This window comes from Peromyscus californicus, unplaced genomic scaffold, assembly GCF_007827085.1.
Source record: "Peromyscus californicus insignis strain IS unplaced genomic scaffold, ASM782708v3 Scaffold_1__1_contigs__length_55948999, whole genome shotgun sequence".
NCBI lineage: Eukaryota > Metazoa > Chordata > Mammalia > Rodentia > Cricetidae > Peromyscus > Peromyscus californicus.
The window spans coordinates 20,038,154-20,057,633 of record NW_026294492.1 but is presented as its reverse complement, the minus strand read 5'-3'; the positions used below and the strand labels follow the sequence as shown (position 1 = coordinate 20,057,633).

Here is a 19,480-nt window from a genome sequence, read left to right as displayed (position 1 = left end):
ATATGAAAGCTTTTGGAATTGTAAAGGGATATGCAAATGTAAGGTGACATTCTTATTGCTACTATTGTTATGGGAGAGAACCAATAAAAAAGGCCTGTCTAGAATGAAGTCACAGAGCGTTGGGGATGGGATGGGGGGAGGAGTGGGCTAGGGACAGATGGGGGTGGGGAGGGTGAAAGCTGAGGAGACAGGAGGGTAGCAGGGCTGGCATACCTTGGCTTTGTGTGTGTGTATGAGGGAGGGAGAGAGGGAGCGCATGAGCACCTTGTAATTTCTGGTGCATTCCTCTACCACCTGTAAAATGATTCACTTAATATTTTTCTTTAAAAGGGCTCCTATTTCTTTTCATTAAAGAGCTGTGTTTACAAAGGTAACTTTATACACCAGTTGTAAATGACAAACCCGCGTCGTTTTCAGAAGGGAAGGTACCCCATTAAAAACAAATGTGAAAAAACCCGTACAGTGTTATGCAGTTCTGGCTGGATTCCTTTGCCTCCTGGGCCTGGAACACTGTCCCCGCCGTCTCAACCTGGCTCAACTCTGTCTGTCACTCAGGCGGCTGCTGTTCCAATGGCTCTCCTTTGGAGGCTCTAACAGCTCCAGTGTTGGCCTCCGGCCTGGTCCTTGTTATCTGTCTCTTACTGCACTGTAGCTGCCTGAGGGCTGTGGGTTCACATTCCTGGAGTGTGTCTGGGCAGGGTGTCGTCGGTCCGTGTTCTTCACCAGCCTCCCCGCCTAGCTCTATAGCAGCTGCATGAGGAGCTAAGAGCTCCGAGCTGCTGGGTGGTTCTCTCCTTTGCTTTTCGCTGCTCTCTTTTAGCAAGGGTCAGCAGAGTGTAAAGACACAACAGGCTGGTGCCAAGCTGCTGCACCTTGTATAATCAAGACGTCTGGGAAAAAAAAAAAAAAAGAAAGACTGGATTGGAGAAGGAGGAGAAGGATACAGCCTGCAAGGGTAGCATCTCAAAGTTCCCCAGGCTTCCCTGGGTGTCCCAGACCTACAACTTGCCTACCCCCAGAGCATCCCTTAACCTCACCAACCCAGAGTAAGGGAGCAAGAATCCCATGAGCAGCTCTGAGCGTGGACCAAGCCAGCTTCTGGCAGATGTACCTGGTAGTGAGAAGTGGTCAAGTCTGGATGGGGTTTAGTGAACTGCCTGCTTGCTGGATGCCTCCGCTTCCTCCCAGGCTCAACTTTTAAAGCAATATTGTTTCCCCGGTCTCGAGTACCCAGTTTGTACCAGACATCTTGATTAAGAAACAGCAGCAAAAGAAGCTACACCTTTGTCAAGTTTTTTCAGCCTTGCGATTTTAGGAAGTAGGAATTTACATGTCCCATTTTAGAGATGGGAACCGAGGCTTACAGTAGTTTTATGATTTTCTTGAAGTGACAAAATCTAGCTTTTAGCATTTCAAAGTCTAGGTTCTTGGGTCATCACATGTAACAGCTATTAAACATCCCTGTCTACAAACAGGCAAGTCTGGCCTACAGTTCAAAGGCTACTCGCACTCCAAGGCCCACAAAGTTATGAACTTACTTAAAACATGATGGGTGTTCTCTCTCTCCCTCCCTCTCTCTCTCTCTCTCTGTCTCTCTTATAACTTGGTTGCACAGTTTTCGAGCCTGAACTTCATGGATGATAAAATATCAAGGGGTTGGATGTGCCTGCCTTCTTGCTTAGCCGTTTTTATATATTCATCACCCTGTAATGTTACCTCTAGTGACATCAGCTTCCAACCCCAGGGATGTGAGTGCACATGGTGTGTGTGTGTATGGGGCCAGGCGTGTGCCTAGGGAGTGTGTATGGAGGGCAGATATTTCTCAGACCTTGTTGCTAACTCTAAGACTTATTCCTCTCCAGGGTCCAATGACATGCCTGGTGCTGGTGCCTGTTCAGTAAGTGAAGGGACGAAGCTTAGGCTTCCTGTCAGCCTCCACTTCTGTGGAGTCAACTAGGCAACAGCGTGCAGTTCCGTTTCCAGAGAATTCACCACATCAGAGTCGCAGGCTCCTCCCAGGACAGTCTGTGGTTGGATATGTTGGAGGCTGAAGGGACTCTCAGGTGTCCTGTGAGGGTGGGTATGCAGAATACCCTGGAGGAAAGCAGGGAGAAGATTTCAGGGGGACCCCAAAACTTTAGCGCCAATGTCAGTGCTGCTTAGCGTCTCTTTTTTTTTTCTGATCCACAGTCTGCCCATTCTATCCAACTTTCTGTCCCCCAGAAAAATCAAAGAGTGATGCTGGAGTGCTCAGTCTGGCCCATTTGCCCTTGGGCAGAACCAGAGCAGCTCTGTGATAGGAGCCCTGACTTCGGCCCCATCTTGGTAGAAGCTTTTGACCTCATCTTTGTGTAGGGTTCCTTCCAAATTTGAATGCACCTTCTGTTCCTCCGGGGACTCAGTCAGATGGTGTCAAGTACCCTTCTGTATCTTGTAGGCCATCCCCTGAAGTCAGGGTCTATGTTTCTCCACCTCAGTATGTATCCCACACCCTGCACAGTACTCAGGATCTGGCTCTGACACTTAGGGAGCACTTTCTACATGTCAGTTATCGCTACCTGCATCAACTCAGTAAGCCCCCACGACGGTCCTGTGATTATTATTCCCCTGGAGAGGTAAGGGCACAAAGCATCACAGAGGTTGCGTAGCTTGCCCCGGGTCACACAGTCAGCACGTGGCAGGTCTGGGATTCCATCCCAGGCATCGTGACTCCCTGAGTCAACAGTCTTAAGACTGCTTCTTGGCCTGCCTTTCCGTGTGTTGTTTTGGAGGTGATGTTTCTTAGCCAGGGCACCAAAAGAACCTGTTTGCCAACTCAAGGGGCAGAAGGCGGAATGTTGGTCACCATGGTAACTGAATCAACGGGCCACACCAGCTGCTGATCCCTTGGGGCAGAAGTTCTGCTGCTGGCGCAAGGAGGCTGGGTTGGCATGGGGCAGTGTCTGAGGCACCAGATGCAGTGGGAGGATCTGGAAGAGTACCAGGTGGGTTGTCAGGTCACAGATTTGGGACAGGACTAGGGGCTTCCCCGGGAAGGTGGGACAAAGAGGAGAACTCTTGCCTAAAGCTCTGGAGCGTCCCGGGCTGGCAATGATGTTCCTTGCCTCTGCTGAACTTGTAGCCTGTGATTCGGACCAGCACTTTTGACCTCCTCACCTCCATCCCCTTGTCCTGGAGCCCAGGGCTTTGCTTGGTTCTGATTGGCTCTCCCAGTCTGGGCTACTTTGCCTTTTTCCCATGACATGGCAAGGAGGGTATGGTACCACTTTGCCCTTGCCTACCACCATGGGCTTGCTCCTGTGGCCTACAGTGCCTTCATTTCTTCAACAGTACAGTGAGTGAATGCCTCCCTCTCCTGAGGCTCCATGCTCTTCCAGGGGCCAGGGTGGGACCGGATTGAGTGGCAGGTCATCTCTCTGATTTGTTGCAGGCTCTGACCTTCCTGACGAGAAATGAGATTCTGTGGTGAGTAGAGAGGCCAGGGTCTTCCTTCCCCTTCTCTTGAGGTGGGAGGGGGGGCATTCTTTTCCTGCTACGGCTTCCCTCTGGCCCAAGGGTGTGACCTCCTGCTCAGAACCACACAGCCATGAGGCAGCATCCGGGATGTACAGGAAGTTGTGAGATTCCCCTGGAGTAGAAAGACACACATACCAAATCTGGGCTGCAATGTTGTTACTACCACCAAAGGCAGAGATTCTTCATAGCTGCTGGGATTCCTTGGGTAGTGAGGAAAATGATGAAAGGCTTAGACAGTATAGGGTGAGCTAGTCGGACTATTCGCTGGTTCGATGAACTTGGAAGCACCATGGACACTCAGTCTACTACCTGTCCCCTCCTCCTCTTGCCCTCCACCCCCAAGACTCCTTCCAGGGCCCTCTCTGTGCCAGATACAATGAAAGAAGCAATGTGTTCTCAAGCAGGACCCTGCCCTGTGGGAAAGCTCTTGGCCAAAGACCTCATCCTCCAGAATGGAGATATGACAAATGGCTTCATAAGGCATAAGTGGCAGGACCAGGGTGGATATGTTTGGTTAGAGCCAGGTGCTCAAAAACCTTGTGTGGTGTGTAAGCCTGTGCGGTGTGCAAACCTGTGTGGTGTGCAAATGAGCTTTCCAGGACACTCTCGGGGGAAGTCAATGAAGATGGGAATGAGGAGACTGTTTAGACACTGTCCGGGACACACACATACACACCCCTTAACCTCACTGGCTCTTCTTGGACTGACCCTCCCTAAGCACCACACCCAGTCTGAAGGCCACAAACATTAGACTTTCCAGGCACAATAGGGTAACCAAGTGACAAAGAGCTATGGATATCAGGGACAATCTTGAGGCTGTGTTACTTTTCCTTTTAAAAATACTATTTGTTTACTTTTTTTTTCTATACTGGGAATCAAAGCTAGGGCTTGATACATGCACGTCACGACTGAGTCACTCTGTGAACTCACTTTTTTGCATAGAGAAAAAAAAATGGCAAAACTCCAGATGAGCTGTATCCTACTACTCACCTAATCCCCATTGATATTTTCTAAGAAGCGATGTATGCATAAAAACTAAAACAAGAGGAAATGAAACAGCGTTTAAATGTGGCTAGAAAATTCAAATAGGACCCAAGTTCTAAGTGTGATGCCAATGTCTCCGTTCTCTCCTGTGGGCCCTTCCTCCTGACTCAGCTCCTGCTCACTGTCAGTTTATCATCCAGACTCCCGAGAGAACTGTCCACGCACAGACCTTTGCGAATCTCTCAGCCATTCACATCATTGCTTCCTGTGCCCGAATCATCCCCTCCCCCCCTTTGTTCTGTACCCTTGTCTTTGTCTTTTTTTTTTTTTTTTTTTGAAGTTGTCCTCTGACAGTTTTCCAGGAAGCACGTAGAACCACCCACCCATCCTTCCTCAATGGCTCTGGATCTTTCCCTTGCTTTGATGAACTGTAATTCAATACCAGACCCCGCTATGGAGACCTAGCCTGTGGGGTGGTTGTGATGATGGTGGTGAGGACTTGGGGAGAGGGAATATGGAGGGCACCCTTGTTTTCCTTCTTGAAGATTCTTCCCCCTGTTTTCCTTTGTTCTTTGTTGGCCTCCTGCGAGTGAGGTCCTTTGGAAGCAAGCCATCCTTCAGGGTCCCTTCCCATCTGACCTGACCACCCAGGTCTTCAGGTGGCCCCTGCTCACATCCTCTTTCCAGCCTGCTCCCATCCCCATCAAAGGCAGCTATTATGGTTTGAATGTAAATGTGCCAGCAGGCTGGTGTGTTTGAACACTTCATCTCCCGCTGGTGGCACTATTTTGGGAGGTTATGGAACCTTTAGGATGCGGGGCCTGGCTGACAAATGTAGGGCTGTAGAAGCCGATCCTGAGGGTTATGGAAACTTCTGCTCCCGAACCCTTTGCTTCTTGTTCCACTAGGATTTAACAGGCCAGCCCCAGCCCCTAAGTCCCCAGAGCTACAGACCCGGCATCCCAGCTTCCAGCCACAGCCACCATACTTTTCTCCACCATGAAGGGCTGTATCCCTTTCAACCATGAACCAAATAAAGCCCCATAGGTTATTTCTGTTAGGTATTCTATCAGAGCAACCAGAAAAGTAACTAATACCGTGTCCTTATGTAACAGCCCTGGCAGAAATGAGACACTGTATCTCTCAATCTATCAGATTATTCAAACAATGGATCCCAAAGAAATGGGAATTTCCCCAGGACTCTCATGCCGGGAGAAGGAAAAGGCGCCAGCCATAGGGGGAACTTGTGCCCCCGAAAGAGGTTTCACACAGTTCTATCCACTTGTCAATTCACCTTCCAGAATGAGACTAAAGCTCAGATAATGATGGATCAGTTGTGGATGGGACCACACCTTGACCTGTACTGCTTAGATGTTTTTATGTGCACATCCTTGGCTCTCTTTGCTGAAGATGGCTTGGAGAATCTCTGGCTCCCTCTGTCCCTCTTCCCAATGTGGCCATATTGAATAAATCTTTTTCTGCTTTCCGATATTAATTTGGCTCTTTTAATTGGCTTATGAAGGACAGGTGGCCAAACCTAGCTCGGGACACAGCCTGTGTGACCCCCTCCCCCTCCAAGTCTGATAATACTTCCCCTGGAAAGCGTGCAGCTTTAACTGTCCAGATGTTGCTAGGGAAAGCTCGGCATCTGCTCAAACCTGCCCCGCAAACTTCTCTGGAAGCTCTTCCTCGCTCACCCTGGCTGATGGCTTCATTCCAGAGCACAAGGCACCCATGCCTCACTGGGTAGCTCTTGCAAGGACGTTTCTACCTTTGGGGCCCTGGAGCAGAGGCGTGGGTCAGTGTTGGATAGGGGACAGCCTGCCTAATGAAGATACAGTGGAGAATGTGGTGCTCGACTCCTACTCTACATCTATCTCCACATTGCGCACACCTTCAAGACGCACAAGCACTAGGGGACAAGGAACTCCAAGATGGCGGGATGCTGCTGCAGAGAGTCCTGCTCCTTCCATAAAGGTGACACCCCAGCTCAAGGGTATCACAGCCTGAGGAGCAGTTGAAGACATGGACAAGGGCCTCAACTGATCAAGGTGCTCAACTGCTGTGGGTCAAACTGAAAGAGAGACTTTGACTTGGTATTCCTACCTGCATCACGACGGACGGCCCAGGAAACACCGGTGCTGATTCACTCTCCAGTGGGATGTTGTCTTGAGTGCTGGGACTTTCACGGAGAATCTTAGAAGTATAATGTTCAAGACGATAAGATTAAATTAGGAAAGCAAAGGACATGGAACTTCCAGTTACTATGGAAAACGGAGTATCACCCAAGTCCATTCCCTCTACCAAAGGGAGAGTGACGGCTTGTTTTAGAAGAAGGAGTAAACCTGTAAGCACAAAAAGAAAACACATAGACGAGGAAGGCCAACAGAAATATGAGAAGCACCAAGTAGATAGCCCCCCAAACAGACTCAGCTGAAAGAAGCTGATCCGCAGGGCCTGGAGTAAGGGAATAGAATCCCAGAAAGACCGAGGGAGCTCGGAAAGCCATGGTGCAGAGTCAGGTGAGAGCAGGAAGGGAAACTGAGGGTGTCAGGCCAGTCTACTTCTGGCTCTGTGATCCACTTGGGAGTCCTGCCCTGCTGCAATGGAGGACGAGCCCACCATCTGGATAAGAGCTGTAGCCAGGCTGGAGCCACCAGAAGCAGTGAAGAGCAAGAGGATCTTCCACTCAACCTTCAAAGCCTTGCTGGAAGTCTGACTTGAAGGCCAAGGACCTCTACATGTCAAGAGTGAACAAAAGAGCCTACATGCAGCATCCTGCCCTCATGACATTTCAGAACGTTGAGATAATGGGCAGGAAAAGAAAACTTCCATAATAGCGGGTATGGAATCAGAACAGCTTGGGGCTTGCATTGGAAGACCCAAGTCCTTCAAAATTCTTAGGGGAAAATTTTCAATCTGGAACGAAGTTCCTGGATAAACTATCGATCAGAAATGTAAGCGGGGCAACAATATTTTTTTTTTTACATGCAATTAAAAAAAAATTTGAGACAGCATTTTGAGGATTTGCTACACTAAAATTAGTCGTCAAACTCAAAGAAAGATACAGGACCCATGGAAGAAAGGATTTTACCATAAAGGATGGAAAAATTAACTACAAGGATGGAGACAAGGAGAAAAGCTTGAGCAGGACGATGGGCACAGGCCTGGAAAGCCATCAGTTCTTTACAGCGCTCTCGGAAGTTTGGCGGATGAGCTCAAGATAGGTACGCTACAATCTGAGAAAAAGAAAGCAAAGCAACAGTTAACTCCAGGAAAAACAAAAGAAAAGCAAAAGGCGTTGTAAGAAAGGAAATGTAATCACGCTACACAAGGGAAATTGGCTGTGAGCGATGCTTGAATAATACATAAAATATAATAGTAATACAGTAAATACAGAATATCGATTCAGGCAAATTGTTTTAAATTGGGACATCGGGAAAGGGACTTACATAGGGAAATAAATCCTCTTCTTAATAGGGGCCTGTCGCAAGATAATATCCATAATCAAACGGTACTGACGGCAGTAGTAACATTAGTGCAGTACTTAGAAGTGTTATATAAATATTAAGGAAAAAAACAAGAGAAACAGTAAGCTGTTTGTAAAATGCCTCTGGAGAACAGGGTAGATAAGTGTGGGGGTACAGAATATAAGTCATCCTGACTGTAGGCTTTGTAGTGCTTATGTTTTTAGCCTATTGCAGTGTATTGCTTTGGCAAACTAGACTGAGAGAGACGAGACGCTACCGGTTTCTGAAGTGAGGGATGTTTCCACACACAGATGCAGAAGAACAAACTGAAAACAGCCCAGCTCCTCAGAGACAACCTCAGGGACTTGAGCATGTCTGAGTTAGGGGTACATCATGGGTAAAGGAAAGAAACAGCTTCGATATGGATGCATGGTGTGGGCTCAGGAAGTTCTCGGCTCACAGTGTGCTGGGGAGAAAGGGTCATCATGAGCTGCTAAGGTCAAGTTGGACCAGACCAAGCCCCAGTCACTTTTGAACAGTTCTTCTTAAGTGGCCTCAGTGACGGCCCAGTGGAACGGTGGTGATCCACTGATAAAAACCACGAAGACATCAATACCAGGTGGGAAGGCAGTGAGCACGTCTGTGTAAGACGTCTCACCTTCTTATCCACATGAGTACGCACATGAAGGCCAAGTCACCAGATCCAAATGTACTGTGACTGGATCCGGGTCAGCCTGGCCCAGGCTGAGCCCTTTGGTTGAATCTGTGACACTCTGGAATCTCTGGGTTAAGGTTGGATCTACTGAAGCATTTGTTCCTAGACCCTGCTCAGCCTGGCCCTTCCTTCCTTCCTTCCTTCCTTCCTTCCTTCCTTCCTTCCTTCCTTCCTTCCTTCCTTCCTTCCTTCCTTCCTTTCATGTTGAGGACTGATCATAGGGTATCACACATGCCAGGCAAATGCTCTACCAAGCCCCTTAGGAAGCTATTCTTTCTCCTTAGCATCTCGGAGACTCCCCAGACTTTCCAGTCTCCAGCCCGTGTTCTACCTCTTAGCCCCTGGAGCTCCCTGGAGCAGCTGAAGCCCCAGCACATGGAATGTTACAAGTTTTCTTCCCGGGAGCCGGGGTTTGAGGCTCAGCTCTGCCGCTTTCCAGCTATGTGACTGGGCCTCAGTTTCCATACTGTGAAACAATGTCAGGGGATTCGGCCCCCAACCTCACAAAGCCATTATAGGCCAAGGAGATGACATGTCATTGTGTGAGCCATGCACACCCAGCTCGGGGCTGAGCACACACAGCTGTTGGCTACCATGCTATTACTTCCCCTCTGCAAAGCAGGAAATTGACCCAGAGAAACACAGTGATTGTCCCAGGGGCACACAGCTTGGAAGTAAAAATCTGCATGTTTGGGCCCCTGAGCCCAGTCAGAGACCAGGGGCTTACATTAAATCTCTGATCTCGGTCTTGCAGGTCTGGGAGGGGCACCCAGAAGCTTGTAGAAGCTGCACATTGTTCTGGGTTTGAATAAGAACCCCAGGGCCTAGTAGAGTACAGACCCATTTACAGATTCCCTATAGGGTTTAACAGAGCCCTGTTTGAGACCCACTGAACTAAAAAGTCTCAGAGGCAGCTATGGTAGGATGGCAGAGAGGGGTACAGACTTTCAGAGTCACAGATGCCTGACTAGGGGGATCCAAGCAGGGGAGTCACCATGACACTCATTTCTCATGAGAAACTGAGGCTGTGAGAAAGGCGGGGATGGGAGCTGAGGGGAGGGGAGGGGAGAGGTAGGTCCAAGGTCACTTGGAGAGGTACCTCCCAGCAAAGTAGATTCTGAGCCTTTCTCTCCTCTGGGAGCCAAGCGTGGAAGCGAGCCCCACCCAGGCTGCCTGGCTGTTGGCAGGCTGAACGTGTGAGTTTCTCAAATGGCTTTGACTTTTGAGTCCATTAGTGATTAATTCAGAGCTCCATTTCGAGCTGGCTGATCCATATTTGGAGGAGGAGAACATTCTGTGGCAGCCGAGATGCAGCCGTGATTCATCTGTGGACAGCTGGTCCTTGTGGCCATCTGGGAAGGCATGGAGTCTGGGCAGGGCTCCGTTCAATGGAGATTAGGTACACAGGGTCTTTCACCTGGGAGTGGGGGGTAGAGTGGACCCTTCAAGGGGAAATAGCACAACTGAAATAATCCATTTCAGGGTTCAGTCATCTACTCCTGTTTCTTCCCAGTGGCATGACCCTGGACATAGTAGGTAAACTCCTCAAGCCTCAGTTTACCCATCCACAAAAGTGGTCACTTACACCTCTCCCACAGCACTATTGGGAAGACGCTAGGAGGTGACATGTCTGAGTATGCCCAGAATACAGTATGTGGTCAGAAGAGAGGTCATGACAACCGCAGGGCCTTCCCAGCCTCCCCTCTCTGTGCTTCTGGGCAAGAGCCCTGGTGTCTGCGACTCACACTTTAACATCCACACCCACATGACTTTGGGCAAGTCATCTACCTCCTGTTTTCTCTTCTGTAGAGGAGTGGTCCCTGCCTTGCTGGGTCTTTCCTATGGTGTGGACAGAGGAACAGTCCCTCTAGGTACACACTACAACCACGTGCTTCCAGGAGGGCTTAAACCTAGTAAAGAGCTGGGATGATGGCCCAGTTGGTAACATGCTCGCCACACAAGCATGAGACCTGGAATTCAGTCCCTAGGATGCATGTGAAAATGCTGAGCACTGCTTTTGACTTGGAGGTGGAAAGAGAGAGACAGAATTCCTGCAGCTCCCTGGCCAACCGACTAACTGAATTGGTGAGATCTGGGTTCAGTGAGAGATCCTGCCCCCCGAAATAAGATGAATGGTGATAGAATAAGGCAGTGGACAGCCACATCTGGACTCAGTAGGCACAAGTACATGTATTCTTAGCACACACATACACACACCAACACACACCTAGTGAAAGTCTGTCTTTGGTCTGGACATGATGGTGCACATCCTTAATTCCAACACTCTGGAGGCAGAGGCAGGCAGTTCTCTATGAGTTCAAGGCCAACTTGATCTATGAAGTGAGTTCCAGGTTAACCAGGGCTACAGAGTGAGACCTGTTTGAAAAAAGAAAGAAAGAAAGAAGGAAGGAAGGGAGGGAGGGAGGAAGGAAGGAAGGAAGGAAGGAAGGAAGGAAGAAGGAAGGAAAGAAAGAAGGAAGACAGGAACTAGGTTTGCAGCAATTCTGACAATGACAGTGACATAATGTGCCCGTGACCACCCTTACCCCTTAGAGATCAGCAGGGAACCTCCAACAGGAACAGCTTTTCTTTCTTCCTGTTGACCTGAGATGACCCTTCTCCCATCCCAACACCTTTTAGAATTCTCTCCTAACCTCCTCCACACCCTGCTTTTTTTGGCTCCCTCTTATACTTAACACAGAGCCTCTGGGGACAGTTCAAGGGTCCCTTACTAGATTGGCAGTGTCGTGGCCCTCTCCGTGCATCTCCAAGCCCCGGTCCACCTCCCATCTGCCAGGCCTTCCCAAATCAGCACAGAGCCTGCCTGGAAAGGGCCTGCCTCCCACTGGACGAGCAGGAATAGAACCCATGTCTCTGGCCTCTGGTCACACATTCAGTAGGGAAGGGAAGGGATTCACATGGGTTCGTCTGCCTCATTAGCCAGCATCCCAGGAGGACAAAGACAGCATCCTCAGCTCCACTCCTGGGAGGTGATGGAGGACGGAGAAACTCTGCAGAGGCTGTGGGAGATGTCTAAGCACCAACCATCCCTGCCCAGGGCTTGAGGCGTCCAGGTGCTGGTCGGAGCTGTCGCAGTTGAAGGACAAACTTGGCTAAGAGCAGCGCCGAGGTTGTGAGGTCAGAGGAGAGGGACCCTAACTGTTCTCTCATGGCCTCCAACTTCCTGCTGGGGCTTCCCCTGGGCCCAAGCCCTTTGGAAGGTTGAAGGCCAGGGAGCCGGTGGCAATGGGTGGAGACCAGTCTCTCAGAGTGCAGAACTAGGCAGCAGGGTGGACAAACAGAATTTGGGTTTATTTTTTTTTCCTCCACTTGTCCATGGCTGAGACGTACAGGATGCTTTCCTAGTCAGGGAGCTGTGACGGGATGAGTAGCTAAAAAGGGAGCCAAAGATGGCTCTACGCTCTCTGTTGTTGGGCACTGCCACGGCCTCCTCCTCTACCCCCGATTCTCTGGCCATAGAAGCACCCCTGAATTCCTTACTAAGTCACGTGTCCCTGAATCCCCACTGACTCAAATTCATCTGAGTTTATCTGGGGATGTCAATGGAGGGACTGTGAGTTATTTACTCCAGAATGTGAATTAGGTTGCTAGCTCCTGGCACTCGGCTGAGATTAGGGGTTTGATGCAAGAGAAAAAGCAGACTAGAAAAGGAGTGGAGGAGAGAAGGCTGAGTTTGAAGGATTAAGGGGGTCAAAAAAGAGGCTGAAGGGCTGGGGAGGTGACTTAGCAAGAAGTACTTCCTACCAAGCCTGGAGACCTGAGTTCGATAACTGGACACACCTGGGAGAAGGGAAAACTAGCTTCCGAAAGTTGTCTGCTGACCTCCACATGCATGCAGTGGTGTGTGCGAGTGTGTGTGTGCATGTGTGTGTGTGTGTGTGTGTGTGTGTGTGTGTGTGTGTGTGTGTGTGTGTGCGCATGCGCGCGCACGCGCGGGTGTGTATGCACAGGCACCCGCGCACACACACAATAAAGATGCAATAATAATAATAACAACTAAAAACGAGGCTGGAAAGAAAGTCTGAGTGAGGTGAGAGGGCTCCTTCCATCTTAATTTAGCCGGAGTTACCCATACGACAGCCAGCAGGAAGCGTGTGCCAGATGCACCGGAGGAGAACCCAGAGAGGAAATGGGGAGTTAGGTCTATCTGGTTCTAAAAGACGTATTTTAAACCGTATTTACACCTTAACACGCACGCACACACGCACGCACGCACGCACTTCCTTTCACTCACATTGAACTTGCAGCCTCGAGAGAGGTATTGATGGCTCTTTATTCAAACGATGAAGCCAAGACTCAGAAGCATTAAGTAAATTGCCCAAGACCACACAGCTCTGCCCAGCCTGCTGCTTACCTTCTCCTCCACGGGCTGCCACACTCACTGGCCTTGTGGTCCCAAGAGCCTGCTAGTGGACTGAGCCTGCAGTCCAGGATGGGGAGACAGGAACAGAGGTGGAGAGAGCATCTTCTCTTGGCCTGGGGCAGGGTTCCTTATGACTGTCTGCTCAGTGGCCATACAGCCGCACCAGGCCCTGCCTGTCATTTGCAAAGTTCCCCGGCTGCCTACAGATGGAGAGGGTCATGATAAAGGAGAGAGGTAGACTGTTCCGGTTGTCAGTCTGCGGGGACCATCTGCAGCCAGCTGTCCAGCTTGGCTGTCAGGTTTACCAGCTGCCAGTACATGGATTTTTGAACCTGGCTCCTGTGTTCACCAAGTGACCTCTTTTCTACATGCTGAGGATGAGGGCATCTGGATGTCCAGGAGGGGACCTGGATGTCTCCACCTCTACCTGCCGGACTGGACGGAGCCGTGACAGAAGTTCCTGCCAGCTCTGATAGTTGAGAATGAACACCGTGGAGTGTGGTCTGTGTGACAGAGCATAGCACAGCCCCTCTCCTCTCCTCGCTCCCCGTTCATGGTTATACTCCCACACGGAACGTGGGAGGATGGGGGATGTTTCCTGTTTTGGGTCAGTCCACACTTAGTCCCCCTTTTTTTCACTAAGACATTCCTACACAGATGAGCAGGGGACTCCACGGCCCCCTTTCGTTCCCACGTGGCCACCATGCCTCTCTTCTTTCTCCTCAGTATCCACGACACCTTCCTGAAGCTCTGCCCCTCAGGCAAGCACTATAAGGAGGCCACACTGACCATGGAGCAGGTCAGCTCCCTTCCTGCTCTGAGGGTGAGTCCAGGATGGGGAGGGGCTGAAGGTACGGTAAGGGCAGAGGGGGCCTTCCATGTTGAGTGTTAAAGAGTCTCAGCTGACACCGTCATTCCCAGGGGCTCTGGCATTTCCAGGCAGAGGGGCCTTCAAGTACTTCTCACACATATCTATCTTCCCTCCACCCCCCACCAGACCTGGTCAGACAGGTGTACTCACCATTGCCCTCTCTCAGGTGAGAACCACCCAGCCAGGGCCGTGAGGGTCGCCCCAGGTCTCCCCGTTGGAAGGTGGTGGCCCAGCTCGGAGCTCTCACAGGCCCCATTCACAGGCCTCCCGTTCCAGGCCTGTAGGTCCCTCTGAGCCTCATCTTGTGATCCACTCTTTGGGGTTCACCGTTTACTCCACCCCTCCCTGACCCCAGAGACCCTTGTACCATCTTTTTCCTTCTGTGTCCTTTATACCCCAACTGGGGTTAGTAGAAAGGTGGGGGGATCCCACACAGGACCACCAGGGGCCTTGAGGAAACCAAGGGATCCTTCAGACCTCTACCCAGCCTTCTTCTGCCCTTTCTGTCTTTTGCTCATGCCATGTCAGGAGACTAGGTCTCTTATAGAGGGACTGAGAGTTTCCTTAGGTTCTCTTGTGAGAAGCCAGGAGGATAGATGCGGGGAGCCTGGAGACTGTCCCCTAGCCTGCCTTTGTCCATTCCCATGTGCTTAATGAGAATACTACTCTGATTCCAGCTCTTCCATTAATTCCTCATCCGTCCATCCATCCACCCATCCACCCACCCATCCATCCATCCACCCATCCACCTATCCATCTATCCATCCATCCACCCATCCACCCATCCACCCATCCATCCATCCATCCACCCATCCATTCATTCATCCACCCACCCACCAACCCATCCACCCATCCACCCACCCATCCATCCATCCATCCATCCACCCATCCACCCACCCACCCATCCACCCATCCACCCACCCATCCATCCATCCATCCATCCATCCATCCATCCATCCATCCACCCACCCACCTACCCCATCCATCCATCCATCCATCCATCCATCCATCCATCCACCCACCCACCCATCCACCCATCCACCCATCCACCCACCCACCCATCCATCCATCCATCCATCCATCCATCCATCCATCCATCCACCCACCCATCCACCCATCCACCCACCCACCCATCCATCCACCCATCCACCCACCCATTCATCCATCCATCCATCCACCCACCCACCCACCTACCCCACCCATCCATCCATCCACCCATCCATCCATCCAGCAATGTTGCCAACCTCCCCAAGCCCGGAACCCCCTCAGGCATATCCAGCCTGCAGTCTGCTGAGCCATGTGCAACCAATGATAGCTTTGAATGAAGTCCCTCACAAAACCCTCACCTTTCCTGAAACAGTGTGAGTTTTGTTTGTTTGGTTGGTTGGTTTGGTTTGTTAGTTTGTTTCCGTTTGGGTTTTGGAATGCATGCAGTCCTTGAGTACGAAGCTTGTAGATGACTACGTCATTTCACACTATCAAAGGCGGGACACACCTGTGGGAGGAACACGCCCGTCTCCCTCTGGCTTTCTCTACTTCACGGAGGCTGAAGCCTACACTCCATATTCCCGGGACAGACAGACAGGTGTGTGCATGTGCATCAGCACATTCTGCTCTTGGGGTGAGTCTTCAGATTCCTCCTATGTAAATTGGGAGGAGTGGTGAGGTGACTTGGAGCCCCTTGGCTCCCAGAAGTCTGCAGCTCTTAGCACTACCCCCCCCCCCCCCATCTCTCAATTCCTTAGGGACAGTGGCTTGAGACTTCCTCTGTTAGGAAGAAGCCCCGCCCTTCCCCAGGGCAGCCTGACCAGGCCCAGAGGTACACAAGGAAAGGCCTCCCCAGTCACTCTGAGGTTTGAATTAAAATTTGTCCATGGTTTGTGGGAGGCGGTGTTGGGCTGACAAATCACAACACTCAGACTTCCTCATATGTCATTTGGATCTTGGCGGAATAGTGATCTGAGCTGTCATTATGCAGTGAGGGCACATCTTCTCTCTGTCTGGAACAGGATGGGCTCTGAGGGTAAGACTGCTTCCGAGATGAGGCCCAGGGACCTAGGAGGAGAAGCTGGTTACTGAGTGAGGAGTTCTGTAGTCATTCAACAAATGCTGCATGATTCCTTCAAAGAAGGCAGTCGTGGCCCTCAGGTGCAGAGGTGGGTGGGGACCCAGCAGGGTTTGAAACACAAGTATGGAGAGGTCAAAGAATAAGAAAGTGTGGGCAAGAGTAGAGCTGCCCATGGACTTTGTACATTTTCAACAGTACAAGGAAATACCTTCTAATAGTCAAGACTGCACAGGGAATGAGCTCCCCACCACCAAAAGGAGCCAAGCAGGGCATGCCAGGAGGCCCTTGGCAGGGGGTATTCTGGCATATACTTGGTACCAAAGGGAGCCTGGACTAGATGCCTCCTCGGAGTCTGTAGTTCTGTCTCTGGGGTGGTTCTTACTCTCTACGGGATCATCCTCCGCAGCATATCCCAGACATTTTCTTCCAAAACTGAAGTTTATTTTCAGCAGGGACTAGAGACACCAACCTCCAATTTTCTCCAAGTAAGGACATGTAAAAAAAAAAAATATGTCACCCATAATCACCACCAATTCACTTTTAAAGTATGTTCATGTTAGCCAGCCCTGATAGTGTATGCCCTAATCCCAGCCCTTGGGAGCTAGAAGCAGGGGGATCAGGAGCTCATGGCCAGCCTGGATTACATGAGACCCTGGCTCAAAACAACAACAGCAATGTAGCAAAAATCAATTGATTAAACACACACACACACACACACACACACACACACACACACACACACACATACACACACACACACACACACACACATCCCAGAAGCAAGAACTTTGTTTTTTTGTTGCTGCTGCTGCTGCTGCTGTCACTGCCTCGCTATGTGTCTTTCTCTTTCGCCCTTCGTCATAGATGGTCAACCACCATGTCCCTGGCCTCGGGCTGGACTTACACCCAGACTCCCGTTTGTCGCCTTCTGCACCTTCCCAATCTTGGGCAAGCCGAAGAACCTTGCAGCCCAGGGATGGGAGCCTTGTGACTCACACTACCCAGAATCTTTCCCCGGGACAGGCTTGGAGAAGGTGGGAGGTGGGGGAGGTGGGTGGGGAGGGGCGGGGGTGGGGGGGGGCGGGGACAGAGAACTTTAGGGATTGGTATCACTCGGTTAGGGGACTTGGATGGTCTGAGAAACATGAAGTTTTGTGTTCTTAATTGGGATTTCATCATGGAAAAAGCAGGCTGGTTGGTGGCTTAGAGAGCAGGGGCACGAGAAGGTTCCCGGTAGCAGAGATAACCGGAAAAGCCTGTGGACAAAGACGCCTACTGGTTGGGACGCTGTGCCCCTTTTCCACGTGGGGTTTTATGCTCTGTTTGTCTGCTGTATTTGATGTCTTTAAAAGTCAATTAGCTCAATGTTTCTCTTCCTGTAAATAATGATCTTGCTTTCTGTAAACACCGTGAGTGTGGCATGGCGTGACTCGGGTTTCTGGTTTCCTGCCCTAGTGTCTTTGGGTCCACCTGGGATGATGGTAGCAAAACCTGAGAGGCGATAGAGTGGTCTTAAGGGGAAGGGGCGGGGAAAAGGCTTACACCATCTGCAGCCTCTCCCTGCTCCCCACAGCCCGGATCTCTAAAGAGAATATTGGATGACTCTTCGGAAATCTCAACCTTCGACTCTCCTGGGGGTAGGTGCTTAGTTCTCTGCCCTCCCCCATGAGATCCCATGCGTCATCCCTCTTCCTGTGACTTCCCAGGATAGTGATCAGATCGTTTTAAGTAAAGGAACATTTTTTGGTGTCGCATAGTCAGGTTTTTTTTTTGTTGTTGTTGTTGTTTGTTATCTTTAATAAAATACTTGCAGCAGGCTACTTCACTGAGAGTTCAAGAAGTTTATTTAGTTCAATTCTGGAAGCTGCAGGCTGCAAAGACGGACCTCCCCTTGGCTGTGACACCCCACAGCAGGAGCACATGGATGTCTCTGTCTGTGTGGTCTCTCTCCCTCTCCTTTTAAAGCCTCTAGAATTCCCTCACCAGGGCCCCACCGGAATGATTTTATCTGAGCTAATCACTTCCCCAAAGCCTCACTTCTGGGCACTGCCCTAGGATTGGTGTCGGACCTCCTCAATACCATTAACATAAAGCTTCAGGGATTAAACTCCTTCGGTGAGCAGAGAAGAGGGACAACCGTACCCAAACCATTAGCAGGGGTGACTGTCACGATGGCCGTTTACCCTATTCGGAGCTGAGCTGAGAAATAAAATGTGGAGAGTTTTCTTTTCTGCACATTTTTTTTCTGGTTATAATAATTGTTTTTGCTTGGTTTTCTTTGTACATATCATTAACTCATCATCAAGACTCTACCAATTGTCTAAATCTCCAAGAGCATTCAAAAGGGAGGATTTTCTGTACGTTTCATTTTCTTAGGGAAGTTGTTCTCGGCGCCTTACAATGGCTTTCGTTGGGAGAGGGCTGCCCTTTGAACACAGAACATGTCAGCATCCTAGATACCAGCCCTTCCCGATCCTTTCAGGTCCCACATCTCCCTGGGATCGGGGGCTTCTCCCTTTGCTCCCCTTGCTTTGGTGGGAGACATCCTTTATTAGCTTCCTGATGAAGAGTTACCGGGAGCTAAGTGTTTTTGTGACCCTTTACACATCTGAAAATGTCCTTACTTCCCCTTCACACGGGACTGAGCATTTAGATGGAACTGGATTATAGACGGGAAACCATTTTTCTTCAGGATTTGGGAAGTATCACTTGATGACATTTTAGCTTTCACTCTTGTTAATGAGAAATCCAAAGCCTTTCTGTTTCCTGATTGTGTGTGTGTGTGTGTGTGTGTGTGTGTGTGTGTGTGTGTGTGTGGCCTGCTTTTTTTTTTTTTTTAATTTGTTTCTTCCTTCATGCTCACTTTCTTTCTGAAAACATGTCACCCTCATTTTGTTGGCCTTGTGGTGTTGGGATTACATGCCCAGGCAGCCATGCCTAGCTTTTTAAAACGAGAGCTGGGGGTTCAAACTCAGGCCGACATGCTTGCCGAACAAAAGACGCTTGCCCACTGAGCCGTCTCTGAGCTCTCTCCGTGTCGTTTGTGACAGAGCTCTTCATTGGTCTGGGGCTCATCCCTAGGTCTAGGCTGCTTGTCCTGCAAGCGCCAGGAATCTGCCTGTCCCCACCTCCCCAGAGCTGGGATTCCAAGCTTTTTGACGGGGACTCTGAGACTCACACCGGAAGTCCTCATGCGTGCACCGCAGACACTTCCTGACCGTGCCTCCTCTCCAGCCCCCATCTCTCCTTTCTGGGCTCGCGATTCTTCAACGTTTGTCTTTCAACCACAATGAGTTTTTCACTCTCCCCCTTAAGCATTTGGTCTCCAGGAGTTATTGTGTTCTCTGCTTATCCCTTTCTTGAGTAATACCCTCTTGGTTTTTGGTTTTTGTGTTTTCCCTGAATGCACTTATCTACTCTGATCTTCCCTTTGAGGCACTTTTTTTTTTTTTTTTTTTTTTTTTTGCCATTT

General features: G+C 50.1%; 1 protein-coding gene across 1 annotated transcript in view; it reads left to right on the top strand.

Annotated features, from left to right (window-relative positions):
- Positions 1–2,930: 2,930 nt before the first annotated feature.
- Positions 2,931–19,480, top strand: part of Cib4 (calcium and integrin binding family member 4) — a 57,046-nt gene continuing 40,496 nt past the window's right edge. The window contains exons 1-3 of the mRNA XM_052745661.1: positions 2,931–2,984; positions 3,431–3,465; positions 13,796–13,892. Coding sequence (XP_052601621.1) covers positions 2,931–2,984; positions 3,431–3,465; positions 13,796–13,892 — 186 coding nt within the window. The remainder of the gene's footprint in view (positions 2,985–3,430; positions 3,466–13,795; positions 13,893–19,480) is intronic.